The following is a 23,834-nucleotide window of genomic DNA, read 5'->3' as shown; positions in this document are numbered from 1 at the left end:
TCTTCTGATTCAGGCATTTTTCATTAAATCAAGATTTGTACTACGATGTAACTTTGAATTGTTTATTTATCTATGCCGATTTCCTTGTTGATATCGGGACGCATACAACGACAGATCTCTATTCACATACACGACGACTAATCACAATAGATCTGTATAGAAATGATCTCATCGAGAGCGAATGACGAACAGTTCGGGCGTAACGGACTTCCGTTGCATTTGTACGAATTTACACCCTAGTCGCGCCTAAAGAAACTTAAAAAAAACTGTTTCAACGTGGTCTAGTTCTCTCCTATGCTATATAGGTGAATTATTTTCATTGCATTTAATTAAGTTGAACATGCTTGATAAATATACCTAGACAAGCATGCGTCAAACCAAAAATAAATGCTATTTGTCTTCCGTGTATTTTGAGCATTACATATTCATATAGTAAAAATGAACGGTTGACCGTAATAAAAAGATTTATATTACATCTGACAGCTTGTAACAGCTGATTCGTTTTTTTTCCAGCGAACACATGAATGAAAATCTTTACTATTTAACTCGGTTTAAAATCTTCATTTTTTAATAAAGACCACCCGCATTGAGAGGAATAAAAACATCACGAATTCAAGTACGAGTAGAAATTCAAGCATAAATATGAATGTGAATAGGTTTAAGAATTCGAAGAGTGTGTATATGTTGTAATATTTATATACGAACTGTGATACTAATTGGCTTACTGAGAATCACGTTGGTAAATTGTAATATGTTTCAGATTATTTTTTTAATAGACTTATAGTTTTATATAATTAATTTCTGGATAAAGTTTAATAATGTGTTATTACATAAATATAAATAAAAACTGTAGGTATCAATAATGTATAATATATATTTTTGGAACCTTCAAAATTCTTCTCCGTATATTCGCCTGAGATAGAAGCTTTAAAATTAAATAATTAAATTAAAAAAATAATAACTAAACATGAATGGTTTATTAGTTAGATAAGAAGAACAATTATTGCAAATGTCTACGTAAAGTGTAATTGTCTTGAAATTCTTATATATATTTTTGATCTAAAGCTTTGAAGCTAAATGTAAAGCTTTGCATCTCATAAATAAAATTTATTCATTGTTAAAATCATTAACGTTACATAAGAAGTTTCTATAAAATTGGCAAAAAATAATTCCAACAATTCTTGTTGGTCGGTTTAATATCTTCAACTACGAAGAAGCAGGCCGGCCGATTCTTACCAAAATCGAATCAGCACGATATGCAACTAATATCTCTGGAATATTATTCAAGTGTCAAAAATAAAATCTTAGTTTGAATCAAAATAAATTTACTATAAACAAATAACTGAAAAATCGAAAAATCTCCAAATCAAAATTAATAATTTTCGCTTCATTAAACATTTTCAAACATCAAATGAATTCGACTCTGAATGTGGTTGTCCAGTGACGCACTATTTATATATACTCTCTAATTCAATTTATGTGCATCAGAAACTCAAAATTTGTCAATCAAAATCTTTACCTCAAAATAACGAAATTAAATGTAAATTGCTTCAATAATCGATCAAAGAATATCTTTTAGCATATACCTTGGCTTCATATATCATGTCTTTCAAAAGCTCTCACGTATGAAACATTACTTATTGTCCTGCCTACGTAAAGAGTTTCAGTTCATTGTAATATTAATTAAATTAATATGTAATATGTATATATGTATATGAATGTAAATTTAAATATAATATATAATATGTAAATTGTTTTTGGTCGAATATTTATTAAAAATTAAATTGAAAGAACACAACAATGAGGTAAAGATTGATGTTATTGCTGTTCATTTTATATCTGTATGTTTTGTATGTATGCATGTGTATGTGTTTATATATATTATTATAAACTATAATGAATCATTTGCAAAATATTTAAAATATAACTTATTTAAATGAGACAGAGTTCGGTGGGGCACAAAAGTCCAATTTACGTTTGAGTGACATTCAAAGATAAAAGTAGTACTTGATTGTTATCCGTAAAATGGTAGAATAATATTAGATATTTTAAACAATTTTAGTAGGTACCACCAAATGAACGAAAATGTCTGTCCCTTAGCACCGGTTCAATGCCGGTTATTTTGAAAAAAATATTTAAAATATAACTTATTTAAATGAGACAGAGTTCGGTGGGGCACAAAAGTCCAATTTACGTTTGAGTGACATTCAAAGATAAAAGTAGTACTTGATTGTTATCCGTAAAATGGTAGAATAATATTAGATATTTTAAACAATTTTAGTAGGTACCACCAAATGAACGAAAATGTCTGTCCCTCAGCACCGGTTCAATGCCGGTTATTTTGAAATGTCCGGTACTAGGTGCCACTTTGTAAAATCATATTTTTTGTTACCAAAGTTTGATTGATAGTATTAATTACTGTTTAGCAAAGATTGCGTTTTTGTTAATTTAGTTTGATTTCTAACTTTGTTATCTAACATAAGTCATAATTCAATAAACATTTCGTAAAATATTTTTTGATTTATTTATAAATAACCTTAGGTGTCCGGCACTCTGGCACTTTCCCCTATATAAAACCCTGATATGGTATTTCGTCAGAAATATTCATCAGCATAGGTAGAATAACTATTTATTTAATTTAAATTTGTTAAATTGCTTTTTTTCACTCCATTTACTTTTTTACTTACTATTTAGTTGGTGCTATTAGTTAGTGCTAAATGTAAAACCCACCCACATGTAAGCTTTGATAGACGTGAAAAACTGTAGAATCTAAATTAAAAATAACTATATATCTTATAAAAGAATTAAATAAGTTAACGTAACGTACTTAGAAATTATATTGATATGAGGGCTCGTAAACTGAACCACAGTGCTTACAACCAAAAAAACTAACAACAAAAGAAAATTCTTTTGTTGTGGATTTTCAAACATTGCCGCGCATCTTTACCGCGAGAAACATCTCTTTCACTCTATTTTCAAGTATTGTTGTGAAAAAATTCTTAACTTTACTTGTTTTTGAGATATCGTTGGTGAACCTTTTTCCCGCTCTACCCTACAGTATTTAGGAATATGTAATCTAGTAATATATGAAAAAAACTAGCTGTAAGTGGAATTCTGTCTTAAGGCAATTAAGGCATCGTGCCTTAAGGCAAATTGCTGGAACTTCCCGTACCAAAAATTATTATTTTTTTAACATTTTTGAAAAAAATTTACTTTGAAAAAATAAGTTTTTTGAGAAACTATAAATTGGACAAAAAATTACTTTTTTTTGAAAAAAATTTTTTTTTAAAAAAAAAAAAAAAATTAATTTTTTTTTTTTAAAAAATTTTTTTTTCTTTATTTTGACATATTGTGGAAGATCTGAACTTTCTTTTCAAAGCAATCGTACTGCTTTAACTGCATAAAGACGAAATATCAAACCGCGTAAGCGCAGCGTCGACGTCTAACGCGTAAACATTGGTACGGAACCCATAGGAATGTAAACCAAAATTATACTTATTGTTAAAATCTCTATAAAATATCTGATAATTTGATGTGCATATGTCTAATGATCATTTTTGACCGCCAAATGGCTCATTTTTTTACTTTTTCCTCCATATCTCCGAAACCGCTAGACCTGCCTTTATGAAAATATGATCAATTCTTTACCTTGTCAATACAAGTAAAATGTTTTTTGAATTATTAAAATCGGACGCTCCGTTCTCTTAAAAACTGAGTTACCGTTTTCGGCACTTTTTGCCCCGTATCTTCGGAACGGCTTGACCTGCCTTTGCCAAAAACTAATCAGCACGTCTCCTTATCAATACGAATCGAATGTTTTTTGAATTATTCAAATCGGTTGATCCGTGTTCCCGAAATCGTCGACGAAAATTTGTATCCGCACATACATACACACACATACATACATACACACACACACACACACATACACACACACACACACACATACATCCATTTTTTCTAAGGTATGCCAAAATGTTCAGAAACCTCTGAAACGTAAAGATATATAAAAATTTTCATTTTTGATTTTTTTGCGATTACTATAACTTACCCTACGGGAAGTTAATTAAGATTTGGTTTTTGTTCATAGAACATATAATTTTTTTTATATGCAAAAATAAATCAAAACCTTCTTATTTTAAAAACACGAAATATCGCAGACTCATTAACTCGAAGTTTGTGCGAGTTAAAAACTCCACAATATATATATCTTAAAATTACCGTTGAGTAAGTTATTACCGAGAATGTTTTTATTTGGTGCGATTCGAACGTATATATGTCGGGGGACGTCCCTGTTTCGTGTGAACGCAATCGAGACAGATAATGTTTCAATCAAACATTAATTGCGCGAACTCAATAACGAAGTACGGACGATTTATTACCCTTACAGTTAGTAGCTGCCAGACATGGATCTGATGACAGATATATGGATAAGTTCACGCCATATGTTGAGAAAGGATCAGATAAACCGATACATATGCACGAAATTATAGATCGAATTCGAACAATACAATTATCTTTTTATATTCGAGAATAATTATAAATGTAGACTCACGTTGCCTAAATAAACTAGTTGGTATTGGTATTTTGTCTTGGGGCAAGTTGCATGAACTTGTATGTGTAAATAATCGACTTAATCAATAAAATATGAATTAATTTATGAGTGATTAATAGTATTTCGAGTTGATTTACCACACATCATTCAAAACGAACGAACACTATTGTTATACCAAGTAAATCGTCTAAATTTAATTTTAACAAACGTCAAAAAAACTACTCAATTTCCTCAAACTTTGATAAATTTTTAAATATATCAGTTTGCCAAAAAAAGTTCCATAAAAATCGGCTTAAATTGTTTTTTCAGCAGTTAATTTCAAGAAAACGGCTCGGTAGATTTTCACCTAAAACTAATCAGTATCATTCCCAACTAATATCTTTCAGTTCAGTTTAACAGTTCTTGAATTTTCAAAATCGATTCAGAATTGCGGGACGAAAATTTTTCACTTTTCTGCTATTTACGAAGAAACGGCTTGGCTGATCGTCGCGCAATGATAAACGCTAGTACTCATCGAATGGCTTTTAAATTTTTGAAATCGGTCCAGTCGATTTTGAGAAAACGTCGATTTACGGCAAAAAATCTGTTCACATACACGCAGACACACACATACGGACAGTATTTTAGTATTTTCATATAGACAAATGTTCAAATTACCATTTAAATTGCTTTTTCACAGCTAACTAGTAAATTAACAAAATTATTGCTGATCAAAAAAAAAGTGGCAAACTTATTACGTGACTGACAAATATAGTTGTTATGATACCATCATATATATATATAAAAGAACATGTGCTTTCAGTAAAAGTAAAAAGTAAATTAAAAGCTTTTGAATTTTGAACGCACCACATGTCGAGAACTCATTAATCGAAATTTGTGCTAATTACAGGTTTCAACTGTTTTATTTAAAAATTACCGTATGAAGTATTATATAATACGTGAAATTAAAATAAATACGCAACTTTGACAGTAAAAGGTCCGTTTGATAATAATAATAGACTAAACATGCTTCTATACAAGCAGCAGAATATTCCGTAGATTTTTTTCAAACTTTGCTTATAGTTTCTGTACTCAACACTCAATAAACTTGTATTTCATTACTGTATTTTTTAAAACTTAAATATTGTTAATAAATAAAAAATTAACTGATTTAATATATTTCTTATATTAAAAATCGTTGCCTATAAGAAATATATTAGATGATTGTATTGGTAATATATGCATATTTAAGAATTAATTGTACTTTTACTTCATAACAATTTTAAGATTTTGCATTATATTATTTAGCAATTCGTTAACTCTTCTTACTGCGTTCTCTGTTAGCATGTATATTTACTCTATTCTATATATACTATATCTAGCATTCATTTGTTCTGGAAATAATAAGCACTCTGGCTTGAGATATTTGCCCTCACCATAAATTAAGGTCAGGTCTTTCATACCGAAATAGAGTGTAAAGGAAAATATCAAAGAGGAAAATGCTAATTATAAAAAAAACATTAAAGGTAATATCAGTAATATAAATTTAAATATAAATTTTGGGCTAAATTTAATAAGTTGCTTTTTTCTTTTGGCTTCACTGAAGCATTCAGTCACATATATTATTCTTTGCATTTTGCAAACTGAATTGCAAAATTAAAATTATTTATTTAAAGTATAAATTGAGCTTCAGAATTTTAGCCAGAATTAAAATTAAAATCCAAATTGTTTTCGATATACAAAAAAAATGTTGGAAAATAAAATTTTAATTTTGAAATAGTTTTTTTTTCCTGAAGCAATTGTTTCTTCGACACAAGCAATGAATCATTCAAACCGGATGCTTAGTTCTCTTAAACTGCAATTTTTTGCACATTTAGCTTTGTATCTTCGAAATGGCTGGACCTGCCTTTGTTAAAAACTGATCACCACTTCCCACTGTTACAAATTGAATGTTTTTTGAATCACTCCAATCGGATGCTTGGTTCTCGCAAAAACCGAGTTTCCTTTTTTTGGAATCTTTGCTTCATTTCTCAGAAACGGCTGGACCGACCATTCCCAAAAACTAATCAGCACTAATCCCCATCAGTAGGAGCCGATTGTTTTTTCAATCATTCAAATCGGCTGAGGTATACCCCCGGAAACGTGAACTAAAAATTGTGTCCAAACATACTTACACACACATACATTAATTTTTTCATTGGTATGCCAAAATGTTCAGAAACCTCTAAAACGTGAAGATATGCAAAAAAATTCATTTTAGGTTTTTGGCCCATTACTATAACTCACCCTACGGGAAGTTTAATAATCCAATAATCTTATTGTTAGTAAGTTAATAATATAGTAATCACAAAAAACGAATTCTTAACAATAATAATAATAAAGGATTTCAAAAGAATTCTTAAAATCACTTATCAATATATATATTTCTATGACTATATGTATTTTTATAGCCTATCTGCAGTAATAGCATATCTTCAAATATGGAAATTATCATTATTTCACAATGTAAGAAGAACGTATTGAAGTAAAATCACTTAAACAGTTTATTAAATAGGTTATTGCGAGATATTTCTTATTCGACTCATTTTCGTTGATTTCAAGAACACACTTTCCAAGTTATAGTTTAAATCATCTATTATACATCTTGAATGGAATATCTCAAAAATCTATTTATAATCTACCATCAGTCCCTTCTATAGCCATAACATCTCAAGATCTATCCTAAATAGTACGTCAGTCCCTACTTAGAATAAACTATTTGATTTTATAACTTAGGGTGAGTGGAATTAACTGCCGCCGGTAGTTATCTGAGTTTATCTGCTCCAACTTTTTCGAGTCCATAAGACAGTATATGACGAATGTTTATTAAATGTGTGAAAGGAAGTTACCTCATAAGAACATGATCTTAGCGAGATGAGAGATAACATTAGTGTTATTCTACTTAATTTTTACCGAGTGAGAAAGATCAAGATATATACGAATTGGAATATCTAGACAGAACACATATTGGTTTGAGTAGAAATAGATTTTGAATATATATATATATATATATATATATACATATATATATATATATATATATATATATACGAGTATATATATATTTGAACAGTCTTGAATTTGATGTTGATATGTTTAATTTGAGTTAAAAAGTCGGGCGTTACATAAATAAAAATAGTATAAGAGTTTTTAGAAATTTATTTAAAATTCACCCGTTTCGGCTAGCATCTTAGTCTACATTCAGTGGCAATCAATTTAACTATAAAAATTAAAACTAAATAAATAGTATGTAAGAAATTTCATAGAAAAACAACAATAATAATAAAACACTTACAATTTTTATCCCTAATATAACAACAAGTGTTTTATTTTTATTATTATTATTATTATTATTATTATTATTATTATCATTATTGTTGTTGTTTTTCTATGAAATTTCTTACATATTATTTATTTAGTTTTGATTTTTATAGATAAATTGATTGCCACTGAATGAAAGCTACTATTTTTATTGATGTCACTCCCGGCTTCTTAACTCAAATTAAACATATATATATATATATATATATATATATATATATATATATATGTAATAAAATGGCCCAAAATCATTGTATATATAGGTTATATAGAAGCTAAGAGTCATGAGATCTATAAGCAAATAATTTTTTCCCATGTTAATTGATTTTTTTCTGCTTTTCACTCAGCAGATATGCAATATATATAGCCTACTTTATAAACTTCAATAATGATCTCCACCGAAAACTAATTATGGCATTTTGTCCCTTTCCGACTTTACGACTATAACACATTCATCATCAGAGCATTCTATTTACGTTAACAAAATATACAAACCATTATTCCATTTACGAATAGTATTTAACTATTTAGTTGTTTTTCATTAGAGTTGTACAGTTTTCGATACAGTTTGTAATAAGGGTTTTAACTTTTCCCTAAATATCTTCATGCACCTTGTTTTTAAGATTTTTATACTCGCTTTTTTCTTTGCATTTTTAATATTTCCGTTGATATATTTTATTATTTGTATTTGTCATCACTATGTATCTATTGATCTGTCGATTTTAGCCACTAAGCATTGTGAAACACACATTTAATTCTGAACCCTTTGCACTTTGTTTGGTTGAAATATACCCAAAACTTTTCTCATAATCGATATCGTTTGTCACGCACAGGAACAAAAGTGTAAAGTCGAAAATTCGTTCGTCTTATATCTATTTCTTATTTAATTCATTACATTTCCAGATTTCTTCGGAACAAAAAACTTTAAAACAGGTGATCTTTTATACTTCTTTAAAAAAAATTGCATGCTTGTAAATTAGTGCATTAAAAACGTGTTTTAATTTTGGAAACTAAAATTAAAAATATTATTTGCCCGGATAAAGATTTAAATTTTATAAAAAAATATAATAATAAAGAAAATTGCTAGAACTTTCCGCACCGTAGAAAGTAGATTTTTGAGAATTTTATAACTTCTGAACAAAATTTGTTTTTGAAAAATTTGAACTTTTATGATTTTTTTAATTGTTCGGAAATTTGGAAAAAATAGACTTTTTAAAACATTGTAAAGGTTTTTAAACATGTTGAATCCTATTCGAGTCCGTTGGGCAATACTGTCAAAAATATAAAGAACATTTGTTTGAACAATATTAGTGAATTAATTATAATAAATCTTGGTACGGAACCCATAGAAATTGCAACAAATATTGTGCTTACTATTAAAATCTTTATAAAATATCTGATAATTCGATGTACATATGTCTAATAATCATTTGTGACCGTCAAATGGCATATTTTTTAACTTTTTTTCTGGATCTCCGAAACCGAAGGACCAGCCTCCAAAAAATTTTGGTCTATTCTTTATTCTATCAATATAAGTGAAATGTTTTTTGAATCATTTAAATAGGACGCTTCGATCTCTAAAAACTTGAATTGCCATTTTTTGCACTATTTGCTCCGTATCTCCGAAACGGGTAGATCTGCTTTTGCCAATAAATAAAAATCGAATACTTTTCTAATTATTTAGAATCTAATCTAATTATTCAATTAAAATGTTCAGAATTCCTTGAAACGTATAGATAAGCAATCATTTTAATTTTTGTTTTTTTTGCGATTACTATAACTTACCCTACGGGAAGTTAATAGTTAATAGGTGTATTAGTCAATGTTATAATTGAAACATTGAACGTTGCTGTTATCAAGCTTTCGAGTGGTATCAGTTTTCTCTTAAATAATTTAAAATGTATTTTCGATTCACAGGTTAATCAAACTAAACTACCATGTCGGTCAAGTTAAATTACCGAGTTGGTCAGAATAATTTAACTAATTAGTGACGTTGGATCAACGAATTCGACAAGTTATTTTAGACCATCGCAGGATAATATTGAATTGAATATGTAAAAATCCAAATTTATTTATAATTAGTGGTGCATGGTATCGTGCTTTAAGGCAAATTGCTGGAACTTCCAGTACCAAAAATTAAATTTTTTAAAAAAAGATTCAATTTTCTTTTAGAACTCTGAAAAAATCGATTTTTGAGATTTTTAAAATTTTTGAAAACAATTGACTCTCAACAACAACAACAATTGACTCTCAAAAACTGAAGTACTATTCTTGGTTTTTTTTGCCCCGGATTTTTGAAACGGCTAGACCTGTCTTTGCCAAAAACTGATCAGAACGAATCCTTATCAATACGAATCGAATGTTTTCTAAATTATTCAAATCGGTTGACCCGTATTCCCCAAATCGTGGAGGAAAATTCACACATAGACACACATACATACATAGTCACACACATGCATCAATTTCTTCTAAGGTATGCAAAAATATTCAGAAAACTTTGAAACGTGAAGATATGTAAAAAGTTTTATTTTCGATTTATACTACGGGAAGTTAAAAAAAAATATCTCAATAAAAAGAGGAGAAAGATTTGTTTCTCAATACATTGATTTCAATGAAGATCTTTGATGACACTGAATATATCTGTCATTTGCCAAAATACTTAATAATATGTATACAATATATGTCCGAAAAAGTCGAGCCCAGATGGCGAACCGAACGCAGAACAATCAACTGGGACTCTTGATGCGTGTAACTGACGTTCTAAAAATATCCAAGCGTGACTGATTCATATAAATCCGTATCTGCAATTAAAATTTCAACTAAGTTCGCTGTCGCAACCGATGCACGTTGCTTTAAGACGGTGTGTTTCATTTTTTTGGCTCGTTTTGCTTTCAAAATTGTCATCTGCAGCAGCACAGGAAAGAGGTAATGAAGGACGAAAATAGAGACCTAACTTGACAGACTAGAGCCAATGAACTATCAGCAAAAGCGCAGTACCTAACAGGGCAGAGGGAATCGCTCAAATCGTACATCATAATGATAATTAATTATGATGCCGTATTATTAACTTCCCGAAGGAGAAGTTCATGTTTTCGTCGAAAAATTTGATTCGCTAATTTTATGTTTTTTCGACGTTTCAAATAATTCTGAATCGAATGAGACCAAAATTGGAACAAGTGTGTATGTGTGTATATTTGACCTTTTGTCGACGATTTCTGAAAAACGGCTGGGCCGAAATCAAAAATTTAAAAGGCATTAGATGTAACTTGATAAGGACTAGCTTTTGCCAGTTTTGCACGACGATCAGTCAGGCCGATTGTTAATAGCAATAAAAGTGAAAAAAAATTGTTCACGTTTTAGCCCACAATCCTAAATCGATTTTAAAAATTCAAAAGCTATTTGAAAAATATTGGTTGGGAAAGTTGCTGATTAGTTTTTGGTAAAGCTCGGCCGGGCCATTTTTTGTTTTTAACTATTGAAAAAAAAATCTACGATTTTTATGAAAGTTTTTTGGCGATAGATATCATGGTCTTATAGAACATACTAAAATTCATCAAAGTTTGAAAAAATTACCAAAGTTTTTTGACGTTTATTAAAATTACACCTTTTATCGACGTTTTCTCAAAAACTGCTGATTCGATTTCAAAAATTCAAAAGCCATTTGATGTAACTCCATGACAACTATCGCGTCTCGGTTCTCAGTGCAACGATCGTCTGAGCAGTTTCTTTATAATTAGCAAAAAAGTGAAAATTTTTTGTCCACTATTCGAAAGATATTATTTCGGAATCGTGATGATTAGTTTTGGACAAAGGTCAGCCGATCCGTTTTTTAGTAACTAACTGTTGATTTTTAAATGAATTTCTTTAATTGATAGATATAATGTTTCTAAAGAACATACTATTTCATTACGAGCCTTATATATATATATATATATATATATATATATATATAAGCGGCATAAAGGGGCATAAAGGACTGAGCAATTATATTATGAAAACCATACCAATTAAATTATATCACTACAAATAACACATCAAACAAACAACTATCTGACTACGTTTAGTAATCCCAGCTAAACCATCATTGTAGAAATGTGTTTTTTTTAATTTGTCACCTGGTTCTTTTTACCCCATAGGCGGGGTAAAATGGCACGGCCTGGAGGCAAACAGGTCCAATATCTTATTTTTAATTTTAAATTTTTTTGTGTTCCTACTTCAAATTTATTTTTCAAATAATATGTATGTAGTGTAGCATCTACATACGTAATATATTTGAAACGTGCCCCAGTAAAACTATAATAAAATTTAACCGTTAACTTTTAGTATTTTTATCGTCTAAGTCTTATTTCATTTTCCAGAATCTTCAAGATCCCTCAGAAACTTTTGTTGTTTCATATATCTAAAATAGATTTTAGAACTACGAAATGCCTCTCTTATTCTTTTATTGCTTAGCTTCTTAGCAGTTTATTCATTTATTATTATAATCTATAATATCTTTAAATAGACGGTTTCGTTAACTGATTTAAGTCATTATTAACATTCTTTAGAATTTTGTATTGTTATTGATATTTTGAAGTAAAGGGCGGCTATTTTAACTAATTTTGTTTCATTTTTATTAGTATTATGATAAATTAATTAATTCATAGTTTTTAGCATTTAGAATTTAGGATTTGTGACAATAAAATATGTTAATATGAATACCTCAGGTAATTTTTTACGACGAATTGCGCAAACATAGATTTTCCAGTTTTGAGCATTTTTGCAAAATATCTCACTTTATCGATTTAAAATAGTGTTAGTAAATAACCCGAAGTATTTTAGCAGATATGAAACGTGTTAGAATTATATTTTAATATTCGATGTCATTTTAATAATTTTAATTAGTAAATGTTCACATTAAAACATATTTTATATCCATACTATTTTTATTAATTGGATAAGAGTTTCTCTTATATATATATATATATATATATATATATATATTTAACCTTATTTAACATCGAGTATTATATAGATTGAAACTCAAAGAATTATAATAGCATTATAAATATCCTAAATATTCTATTTGTATTAAATAAACTATTTTAAAATTAAGTTTTAGTTAACAATTCAAGTTGTACTATGAATACTACAGTCGTTTAATATATGAAATTTCTTTTATTCAAACAAAACCTTAAATCTTAATAAATTAAAATATAGCTATTCACCCAAACATGAACAGGGAATATAAAATGTATACTTTTTCATTTCATTTCATATATATTTTTTATGCTTTGATCACATAGAAATTCACACAAGGTTTTGTTTCTGCTTTCATTTGATATAATTACAAATAACAAGTCTGTTTCTTTTGGTGTCATATCCATTTACATTTTTCTTTGTATCGCTTATATAAATATTTCAGCTCTCATATTTGATAACATTCATTTTCAAAAGTATATTTCCACATATTCGTACTTTTAATTTTATCTCTAATATGTTTAAAATTCAAACAAAAATTATTTTATTATTATTATCAATAATTCGCCATCTCTCCCTTTCTAATTTTAGAATCCTTGGTAATTAGAATTCATGGTAAATTAAATTAAGTTAAGAAAAGTAAAAAATAAATATATTAAAACAATAATATTAAACGATACAATTATCATTGTTTTTAATATCAGGAATGTAGGAGAGAATAGCTCTGAGAAAAGACCAAAAGATAAAAATTTAACACGCAATTTTATCGTTTTTTGTTGTTACATAATTAATAATTTTAAAATAAAAAGCGTATGATATACTATACGTAGCTTAATAATTACATTTTTCATATTCAGTTTATATTTACTTGTAGAATTAAATATGCATAAAACGAATTCAATATAGATTGTATGAATTGCTAAATGACTATAATTAATAACGCTATCTGGCAACACAAATGTAATACAATATCTTTTGAATTTTAAGTATGATACGTGTAAATATTAAATTTATATTTACAAATTATTAATTTTCAAATATTTAAATATGTATTTAACCCTCCGTCGGTCGGCGTGGTCTGGCCAGACTTTTTTCGACTTCAATTAAAAAAAAAAAATACTTCTAGTAATCCTAGCGACTTGAAATTTCTTGACTTTTCCTAAAATTTCATTAGCTGTCGATCAATGAAAAAATCAGGACGAAAAAATGTGCAGAAGGATAATTATAAGGATATTAACTTTTTTATACTTCGAACGGTCGGAAAGGTCTGTCTAGACCACCCATACATTTTGTATGAAATATACACTTTTTGATATATGTAAACCAGTATTTTGTCTTTTTTCATGGTATTTTCTATTGTTTATATTCTTTGCTATGTGTTCTAACATGAATTATTGTATTTTCATAACGAGAGTTCCTTGAAAACCTACCAAACTTATTGGTAATCGCAAACACTGAAAATCGGATGAGTAATGCACACATTCATTTCAAAGGCGCCGAAAAAGAATAAATATTGTTTTTCATTGATTTAAAACAGAAAAATTAACAAAAAAGCAACGTTTTTTTTTATATTTCTTGATTTTTTTATATAATCGTTAATACATAAGACACCAAAAACTCATTTATCCCATATAAATGCATGTAAAATGAATGGTGGTCCAGCCAGACCTTTCCGACCGTTCGAAGGTGAAAAAATATCCGACCGACGGAGGGTTAAATTAAGTTTTAAAAGCCGTATCTCGTATATTTTTTATTGAATCAGAATTATAGTTAATTATAGTTATACGATTTCAGTATGATGAAAATTCTCTTTATATTACCCAAATGTTACACGCTTCATTTGATGCTTAGAAATTCTGTAATAAATAAAATAAAATAAATAAATAAAATCGAGTATAAAAAATAAAAAGTTGTTTTCAATTTTACGCGCCGTGAATAATACATTATTCTATGAAGGCATACAAAAACGCGGATAAAACCATATATCATTTACGTTTCCGCAAAAAATAAAAGCCCGGATAGTGTCAAAAACATTCAACCATGCATATGAAAATTTACTTTTCAAGCTAAAGTAAAAAAATGCTTATTATATATTAATAAAAACTAAAATGCATGAATTGGAAGGAAAAATTATGCATAAAAAGATGGTTATGAACGATCGATGATTATGGGAAAACCGCAAACCATCTTAGTTGACTTTAATAAAATCATGTAAAACTTTAATATTCATCATTACTTAAATATACATATCTGACTAGTTACGAAACTAGTCGTGCATCACAATAGTACCAAAACTTAATTTGTTTTTAAAAGTTTAGAGAACTTTGAAAAAATTAGATTCTAAATAAAATTTATATTTAGAATTTTTTTGAAAATTTTAAACATTTTGTAAAAGCGCATAGGCGCCGCCTCGTAGGCTTTCAAATGAACATTAGCACGGAACTTATATATATCTAAACAAGTACTTATTATTAAAATCTCTAAAATATCTGATAATTTGATGTGCATATGTCTAATGATCATTTTTGTTTGCCAAAAGTCACTTTTTTTACTTTTTTTTATTGGATTTCCGAAACCGGTGAACTTGCCCTCCCAAATATTTAATCGGTTTTTTTTTGTTAATACAATTAAAATGGTTTTTGAATCATTCAAATCGGACGCTCCGTTATATCAGAAACTGAATTACCACTTTTTTCACACATTTTGCCCCCTATCTTTCAAATGGCTGGATCTGCCTTTACCAAAAGCTAATCGGCACGTCAATAGGAATCGAATGTTCTTTGAATTATTTAAATCGGTTGATCCGTGTTCCCAAATTCGTCGACAAAAATTTGTATCCGCACACACACATGCACCCAATTTTTGCAAGGTATGCCAAAATGTTCAGAAACCCTTAAAACGTGAAGATGAATAAAATTTTCATTTTCCATTTTTTTGAAACTTACCCTACGAGAAGTTAATTAACGCAAGTGTAATATGTAGCTTAGAACTTCAAAATATTTGACGTCCCACCCAAACTAATTAATATCATAAATTATAAAAATTAATAAATATTTAAAAATACTCGTGAAGACTACTTCAGTGTATAGAAAACACATTTTCTCAATTGGAAATGTTCTCAAGTTACCAATATTGAAACAGTTTAATATTTGTACAACTTTATGTTATCATGCATTAAAATTATTATTTTTAGGAAAATTTAGAAAAGCAATTTTTCCTTATCACAATTCTTAAAATCATACCCGGATTTACAATCACTGGACTGTTATTCGATTTAGACATTCTAGGTACCACCAAATATAAGATATATTTCACATATAATTGAGACATTTAAAAACATATTACTGATCTACAAAATAAGTTAGTATCAGAGTCGTGCTGCTTCCTTTTGTGCTGTTTTAGCTTCTGAATTTTTAAAGAAAGCGTCAATAGTTTTTCTCCAACAAATATATTTTCACAGTTGAGCAAGAATTTCCAACTCTTTGAATTAATTTGAACAACATATGTTTTTTGGCTACAAATGACAATGATATAGTACGTTGTGTGAAGCAAAGTTCGTTGTGTGGAACGTACGAGACCGAAAAAAAAGTTTGCTATTTGCTTCGTCCATTGTGCGAGGCGTACGGAGCCGATAGTCAAAATTGTTTCCTTTAATGGAAGGACTCCTTTTTATAAATTCGAAGAATCTAACTAACTGAACTCTAGACAAAAATATTGGTAAATTTACGATTTGTACAATTTCGTAATGGCAAGGAATATTATATTGGGAGCCTGTGGCGTTGTCATATAAAAATATAAGAGAAATTTCTGTTAACAGACAAAAAATTAACAATTGTCAAAGTAGATCAAAATTAAATTCATTTTAACACTTTCGGGACGGCACCAATTTCAAAACAATCTACTTTACCTGCTGTAACTTGATTTCATTGTGTATGTTATGCAATTTGTTTGATAAAAATTTGTGGTCATTGAAGGACATACATTTTTAATATTAATTTATTTTTGATCATTTTATAAAGAATGGTGACGTTCAAAACAATTTCCAAAATGCATAGCTGGTCGATTTTGACATGTTTTACAATAAAATGTTGTTCGCCGCCTTCCTCCTGGTTCTTTTCTGTCAGAACAGACAATACAATCCCTTTTTCTTTTAGAATTTAGAATATGCCACTGATTAGTCAGTATATTTGGTCATTTTTTGCTGCCATAACGGTTTATTTTTTCTATTATATTGTCTAATAATTCATTTATAAAATATAAAGTAATATAATCTATTGGATGTCTTATATTGCTTGGTATTTGTAGTCGGGGTGTTTGTTGATGTATGTCAAACTCGATTATTGAAGGAGGATCGGCACATTCGCTAATGTCTTCCCGCTCTTCATTTATTTTGTCGAACTTCTTTTTGTTGGTTGGATAATATCATCATCACATTCATCGCTATCATCGGTGCGAATAGTAATTTCGTAAAATTTGTGTGTATGAATGTCTATTTGAAACTCATCTTCACTACTTCTTAATTTACAAAATTTACTAGTCGTTTTGCCATATTTAAAAGCGCTCGATCGTTTTAAATATCAAAAAAAAGACCATATAGCAAAGAAAAAGGCTAAAAAGACTACTGAAATAATTTAAAATTATTTCCAAAATACAATACTGTTTATCACTGCTATATGTAATTTATTCAACTTTTCGATGCAAACTGAGTCATTGTTTATAAAATAGCCTATGCCTCACAGAGTATGTTTTCCACTGAGGTGGACAGCCGTCCCCAAAGTGTTAAAACGCATTTTATTTTGATACAAATGTATCATAAATTTTAGAAATAACATGAGCCAAATACTTTGTTAAAGTCTTCTTTAACCACAGACCGCAAACCGTTAACCAATAATAAAGAAACCTCGCAAATATCATAGCAAGGCGTATTATATAAGCAATTATCCTGAATAGAAATCGTCTAGCCTGGTTCGTGTTCTATTTTTGATATCGAATTTATTCTATTGCAGCGTCCTTCTATGGCGACAGTTATATATCATTGCCGCTGCAAGAAGCCAAGAGTACCTCGGACATCCGGTTCCGTTTCCGGACTCACCGCACAGATGCACTGGTATTGCTTGCGGCAGGCCGAATCGACTACTGCATGGTGCGGCTGGAAAACGGAAGGCTCAGTGTCCGGATAAACCTCGGGGCGGGAGAGTCTGAGGTGAGAATTTAGGAAACAAGATTTTGGAATTATTTTTTTCTCCTCCGGCTTTAATTTTCATCCGCATATTGTAACTACTGAATATTTTTACCTATTAATACACTATCTGGAAGCATTGTCTATCTCTGATGGAAACTTATGAACCGATTCTGCCGTATAACAGACTAATGTTATGGCAAGGCTATGGTATGAAGAACTTTCCATACTAAATATTAAAAAGCCACGTGGTTGCTTTGCAGTCAGACGCATTTCTCATGTTGTCAGATAGAAAACCTAACCTAGAAACCGAAACTGAATATTTTTACCTATTAATACACTATCTGGAAGCATTGTCTATAACTGATGAAAGCTTATGAACCGAATCTGCCACATAACAGACTAATGTTATGGCAAGGCTATGATATTAAGAACTTTTCAGACTAAATATCGAAAAAGTCACGTGCTTTCTGTGCAGTCAGGCGCATTTCTCAGGTTGTCAGATAAAAAAACCTAACCTAGAAACCGCACAAATGTCACCTAGTGGGGCGCATGGCATCGTGCCTTAAGGCAAATTGCTGGAACTTCTCGTACCAAAAATTATTATTTTTTTAACGATTAATATTTTTGAAAAAGTTTTACTTGAAAAAAGTTAGATTTTTGAGAAACTATAAGTTTGACGCAAAATTACTTTTTTTTTGAAAAAAAAAATTATTGAAAAAAAAATGTTTTCTTTATTTTGACATATTTTGGAAATTCTGAACTCTTTTTCAAAGCAATCGTACTGCTTTAACTGCATAGAGACGAAATATAAAACGCGTCGCCGTCTAACGGATAAGCATTGGTACTGAACCCATAGGAATGTATACAAAATTTATACTTATTGTTAAAATCTCTATAAAATATGATAATTTGATGTGCATTAGGCATATGCACATTTTTGACCGCCAAATGGCTGATTTTTTACTTTTTTTTATTAGATCTCCGAAACCGCTAGACCTGGCTTTGTGAAAATTTGATCAATTCTTCATCTTATCAACCCAAGTAAAATGTTTTTTGAATTATTAAAATCGGACGCTCCGTTCTCTTAAAAACTGAGTTACCATTTTCGGCACTTTTCACCCGTATCTTCGGAACGGCTAGATCTGCCTTCACCAAATACTAATCAGCACGTCTCCTTATCAATACGAATCGAATGTTTTTTGAATTATTCAAATCGGTTGATTGGTGTTCCCGAAATCGTCGACGAAAATTTGTATCCGCACACACACACATACATCCATTTTTTCTAAGGTATGCCAAAATATTCAGAAACCTCTGAAACGTAAAGATATATAAAAATTTTCATTTTCGATTTTTTGCGATTACTATAACTTGCCTTACGGGAAGTTAAATAAACGATTTTAGATAACAGGGTCTTTCTGACACAGGTTCATAACATACGAGTGACGTTGCAGTTTATATGTAAAACGTCTGAATACATGACATTTAATATAATTCTGTAGCATTATATATGGAAGTTGGAGCTTAACATGGCCTTGCTATAACATTTTTCTATTATGCGGCAGAATCGGTCCCATCATATTATCGGATTAAGAAAGCTGACTGAGCTGCTGAACCTAACGGGCGAATGGTCAAAGAACTTTCTTGGTGTCACAATGATATCTCTTCAGAAAAAGCCCAAAACAAACAAAAGCAATGACCACCGGACTATCAGTTTATCTTCGCACACAAGAAAGATTCTGGCCAAAATTGTAACGAAACGATTCGAAAATAAGATCGAACAGCACATGAGCGAAGACCAGTTTGGTGTCGGAAAAGGAAGCGGCACCATAAACGCCATTGAAATATTGAGAATAATGTCGGACAGATGTCTCCACGTTCATGAGCACATTTCATGAATATTTGCTCCTATTTCATAGATTGGCAAGAAAGCTTTTGACAGATTCAACTCAAGTACACTAATAGGAAGTTTAAAATCTATTGGAATCGATGAAGAGACCGCAGGCTGGTCCAGAACCTGTATATCGGACAGAAAGTGAAAGTTCGAGTGAATCAAGGAGATACAAACTGCCTTGAAATAGACCAAGAAGCATGGATGCAGAAGTTTAGGAAGGAAAAAGCATAAAAGTGTTTGCAAAAATTAATAATAGAAGCAAAACGGTGATGAGAATAATAAATACGGGGGAGAAAGCGAATCTTTGATTTGTGGTGCTATCATACCATGGACCTGCCTTCTGGCAGACTACTATTTATTATTATTATTATATATGAATAAATTAGCCTGTGATGGAAAATGGTAAAATTTTGTGTATTTACACATATATTCGTCGTGCGTATAAAACAGTGACCATTTGCGATTAGAATTGGAAATTTTGGAAAAAAATATTAAGATATTTAGACTATTTTAAGGCTATAACTGTATAAAATAACCAGCTGTAAGTGGTTATTATTTTACATTTTACCTTCAGGCAAGTTGCTTGAACTTTACAAATGTGAAAATACTATAATAAACCTTAATGAATTAGAATAAAGATTAAGTTACTTAAATAACATTTCTACTGTTGATTTCGAAAATAGTGTTTTTCATCAATATAGTATAACGTATAATAATCCATTGAAATTAATCCGTTTTTAGCTTAATATGTATGTAATATAAGCTTATGTTAACAGAGAAGTAAAATGTAGTGATAATATGTTTCAATTTTGTAAAATAAACTCCATCTTTTTCATCCCATATATTAGCAGCGCACCTTACTTTGACTATTGACGAATGTACTAAAAATCATGACCTCGATTCGAACAACACAAAACGATGCTAATAAATCTATTTTTTACATTTTCGAGTTTTCATATTTTTGAACCTCAGGTTTTCGTGAGATCATACGTTGAGGCCCTATTCCTGAAATTTGATTTTCCTTTTTTTACCGCATTCAGTTCGCATATTACTTCAATTCACTTTAATAATATTTATCCCAAATCACTAGTGCACAAATATTGCATTGACATTGAGATTGAAAACACGGCGGCATCCGGTAAGGGTTAAGTTTACACAATTTTAATAGAGGCTTGAACTTTGGTACAATAAACTGTTCTAAGTGCATAAAATAATATACTCTTGAATATTGCCAAATTTTTCATCAAAGGCTATTCGAATTCGTTCAATGAATAAATCTGGATTTATATAGTTCATCTTTAAAATAAAGTCACGAATGATCCTAATATGATGAAGCTTGTTGGCGTTTCTAGTTTCTATGTCAGATTAAATTAAGAGTTTATATTTCAATAATAATGCCCCACCACCGCTCAATTCAGAAAATTGATCGGATTCAGAACAAAACTTTTGCCATATTTGAGTTAGACATACCCGGACGTCCGGAATCACCGGATCCTTATTAGAATATTTAAAAAAATGTTTGAGTTTGATTAAATTACAGTCGAAACTTGCAAAGATAATAAAACTAAGTTTTTGTAAATTGAGGATAAGAAAAATTATTAATTATTAATAATTAAAACCGTTTCCCTAAACGGTATAAACCGAGAACATCCAGTAAATGGGCTAATTAATTTAGTTTTAGAAGTTTTATTAAGTGTAATATTCTCAATTTCAACCTACTAGTTTTCAGCGATGAAAATATAAATAACAGTGTTTTTAAAATAATTGTAATTTATTTATAAATAATTTGTAATAATAGTGATATGCTGTTTATGATGATAGAGAAATAAGTTATCAACTCCATTAAAACTAGGGGTATATGACATCGTGTCTTAAGGCAAATTGCTGGAACTTCCCGTACCATAATAAAATATTCGGAGAATAAAATTTAGTAAAAAAAACATTATTTGAAAATTAAAATAAAAATTAAAAAAAAAAATATTTTTCGAAAAGCAATCGTTTCGTCAACACGAGCAGAAAATTGTTTGAATCATTCCAATCGGATGCTAGTTCTCTTAAAAACTGTCACTTATTGCATATTTAACTCCGTATCTCCGAAACGGCTAGACCTGCTTTTGCCAAAATCTAATCACCACTTCTCCCAAATAGAATATTTTTTGAATCATTCAAATCGGATGCTCCGTTCTCTCAAAAACACCATTTCAATTTTTTGCACTCTTTGCCCCGTATCTCCAAAACGGCTGGACCTGCCTTTGCCAAAAACTAACCATTACATCTTCCCATCAATAGGAATCGAGTAGTTTTGAACCATTCAAAACGATTGATCCATGCGCCCAAAAACGTCAATTTTTTCTGAGGTATGCCAAAATGTTCAAAAACCTTCAAAACGTAAAGAAACGCAAAAATTTTCAATTTCAATTTTTGAACGATTACAATAACTTAAGTTAATAAATTAAATTGCACATAACTCATTGTATTTTGATTGTTAGTGTTTGATATTCACAAGAAACTGGCAGTAGATATGTAATGATCCGATTGGCAAAAACAATTGACGAACAACCGGATTTTTAATTCCACGAGAATTCCATTTACCCGCAAATGTATTTCAGCGAGTATTTACAATTGAATTAATTACTCAGCAAAAACATTGTTTCAAAAACAAAACGCCTACCTCAGTTAGTGATTTCATTTTAATTAATAAATGCTTCTCATTTCCTCTGGTTACGTTTGAGATGTATAAAAATCCTGAAACGTATCCATTAGGGCACACAATGCTCTCAGGATATACGTAGCCTACGTCAAAATAAATGATACTATTAACTGGATGTTGAGGTCATTCCATTTGAATGTAGAATTTAAGTGTTGGTAACATGGGGAGAAATCCGACAAACCCTGGCATTTCAGAATGAATTGCCTTCAAGTGGCGCTTAATGACACCTGCAGATAAAATTAATGACGGCACTCATTCCGGCAAAGTAAAAATGTATACGATATTACACTGGCCACAAAGTAGAAAGACATTTATTTATTACATAACGGGCTTACATAAACATATTTCAAATTAGATTAACACAGAAATACCGTCAACCCACCAATAAGGTGAGCGAGTGCGCAACTCAGAATTAGTACAAATCACAGCAATTGTTTCTATTGAATTGAAGAGTTCATATGAGGATATGATGAAAACAATGTAAATTATTTTTATCGAATTGAAGAGTTATAAGAATATGAAAAAATTTAACTAAAGAGCTATTTCGCATTGAAAAAAACTAGCAAAAGTTTTTTCAGAAAGATTAATGATCTTTGAAAGAGTTTTAGCTCCGCGTAGTATAAAAACCGCCTTTTTGAAGTACAGCGTTATTGGAGGGTTGACTGTACTAGTATTTTGTGTGTCCCTGGGTGATAAGTGACTCCAAATAGTTGATGATATTAAACACAAAGCATTGTCTTCTGTTAAGAAAGATTTAAATTTGCCAAATGTGGTAGGGTAGAGCGGGGCTTAAAGGTTCGCGGGTAGAAAGTCCACCACCATTATTTGAAAAACAAGTAAAGTTAAGAACTTTTTCAACAATAAATATGAAAATACATAGTTTAACTTTTTATTTACTATTTTTTAATATTTACATCTTTGCCAGGGTAAAGGCTCAGATGGTCCTTTCAACTTCACCCACATGTAAGCTTTTATAAAGGTTATATATAAGGAGCTGCTGAATCGAACTTGAAAATAACAATTCATATTATAAAACATTTAAATAATGTAAATTATATTAAGGTCTTGTAATTTGAACAAGAGTGCTCACAACAAAAATGGATTTTCAAACATTACCGTTTATCTCCCGATAACGATGTCGTAGAAATTGGGGTGATGGCTGGTTATACATCCTTTTTCCTCTACTTTCCAATAT

At 29.9% G+C, this 23,834-nt stretch overlaps 1 protein-coding gene across 1 annotated transcript in view; it reads left to right on the top strand.

Annotated features, from left to right (window-relative positions):
* LOC113375164 (chondroitin sulfate proteoglycan 4-like) overlaps positions 1–23,834 on the top strand; it is an 86,509-nt gene that overhangs the window by 31,635 nt on the left and 31,040 nt on the right. The window contains 1 exon segment of the mRNA XM_026615115.1: positions 17,860–18,056. Within this exon segment, the coding sequence (XP_026470900.1) occupies positions 17,860–18,056 (197 nt within the window).

The sequence above is a fragment of the Ctenocephalides felis genome, unplaced genomic scaffold (assembly GCF_003426905.1).
Source record: "Ctenocephalides felis isolate EL2017-DRISC unplaced genomic scaffold, ASM342690v1 CF-g0.4_SCAFFOLD_01886, whole genome shotgun sequence".
Classification (NCBI taxonomy): domain Eukaryota; kingdom Metazoa; phylum Arthropoda; class Insecta; order Siphonaptera; family Pulicidae; genus Ctenocephalides; species Ctenocephalides felis.
Note: the sequence above shows the minus strand (reverse complement) of the source record. Positions and strands in the feature narration are given on the sequence as shown.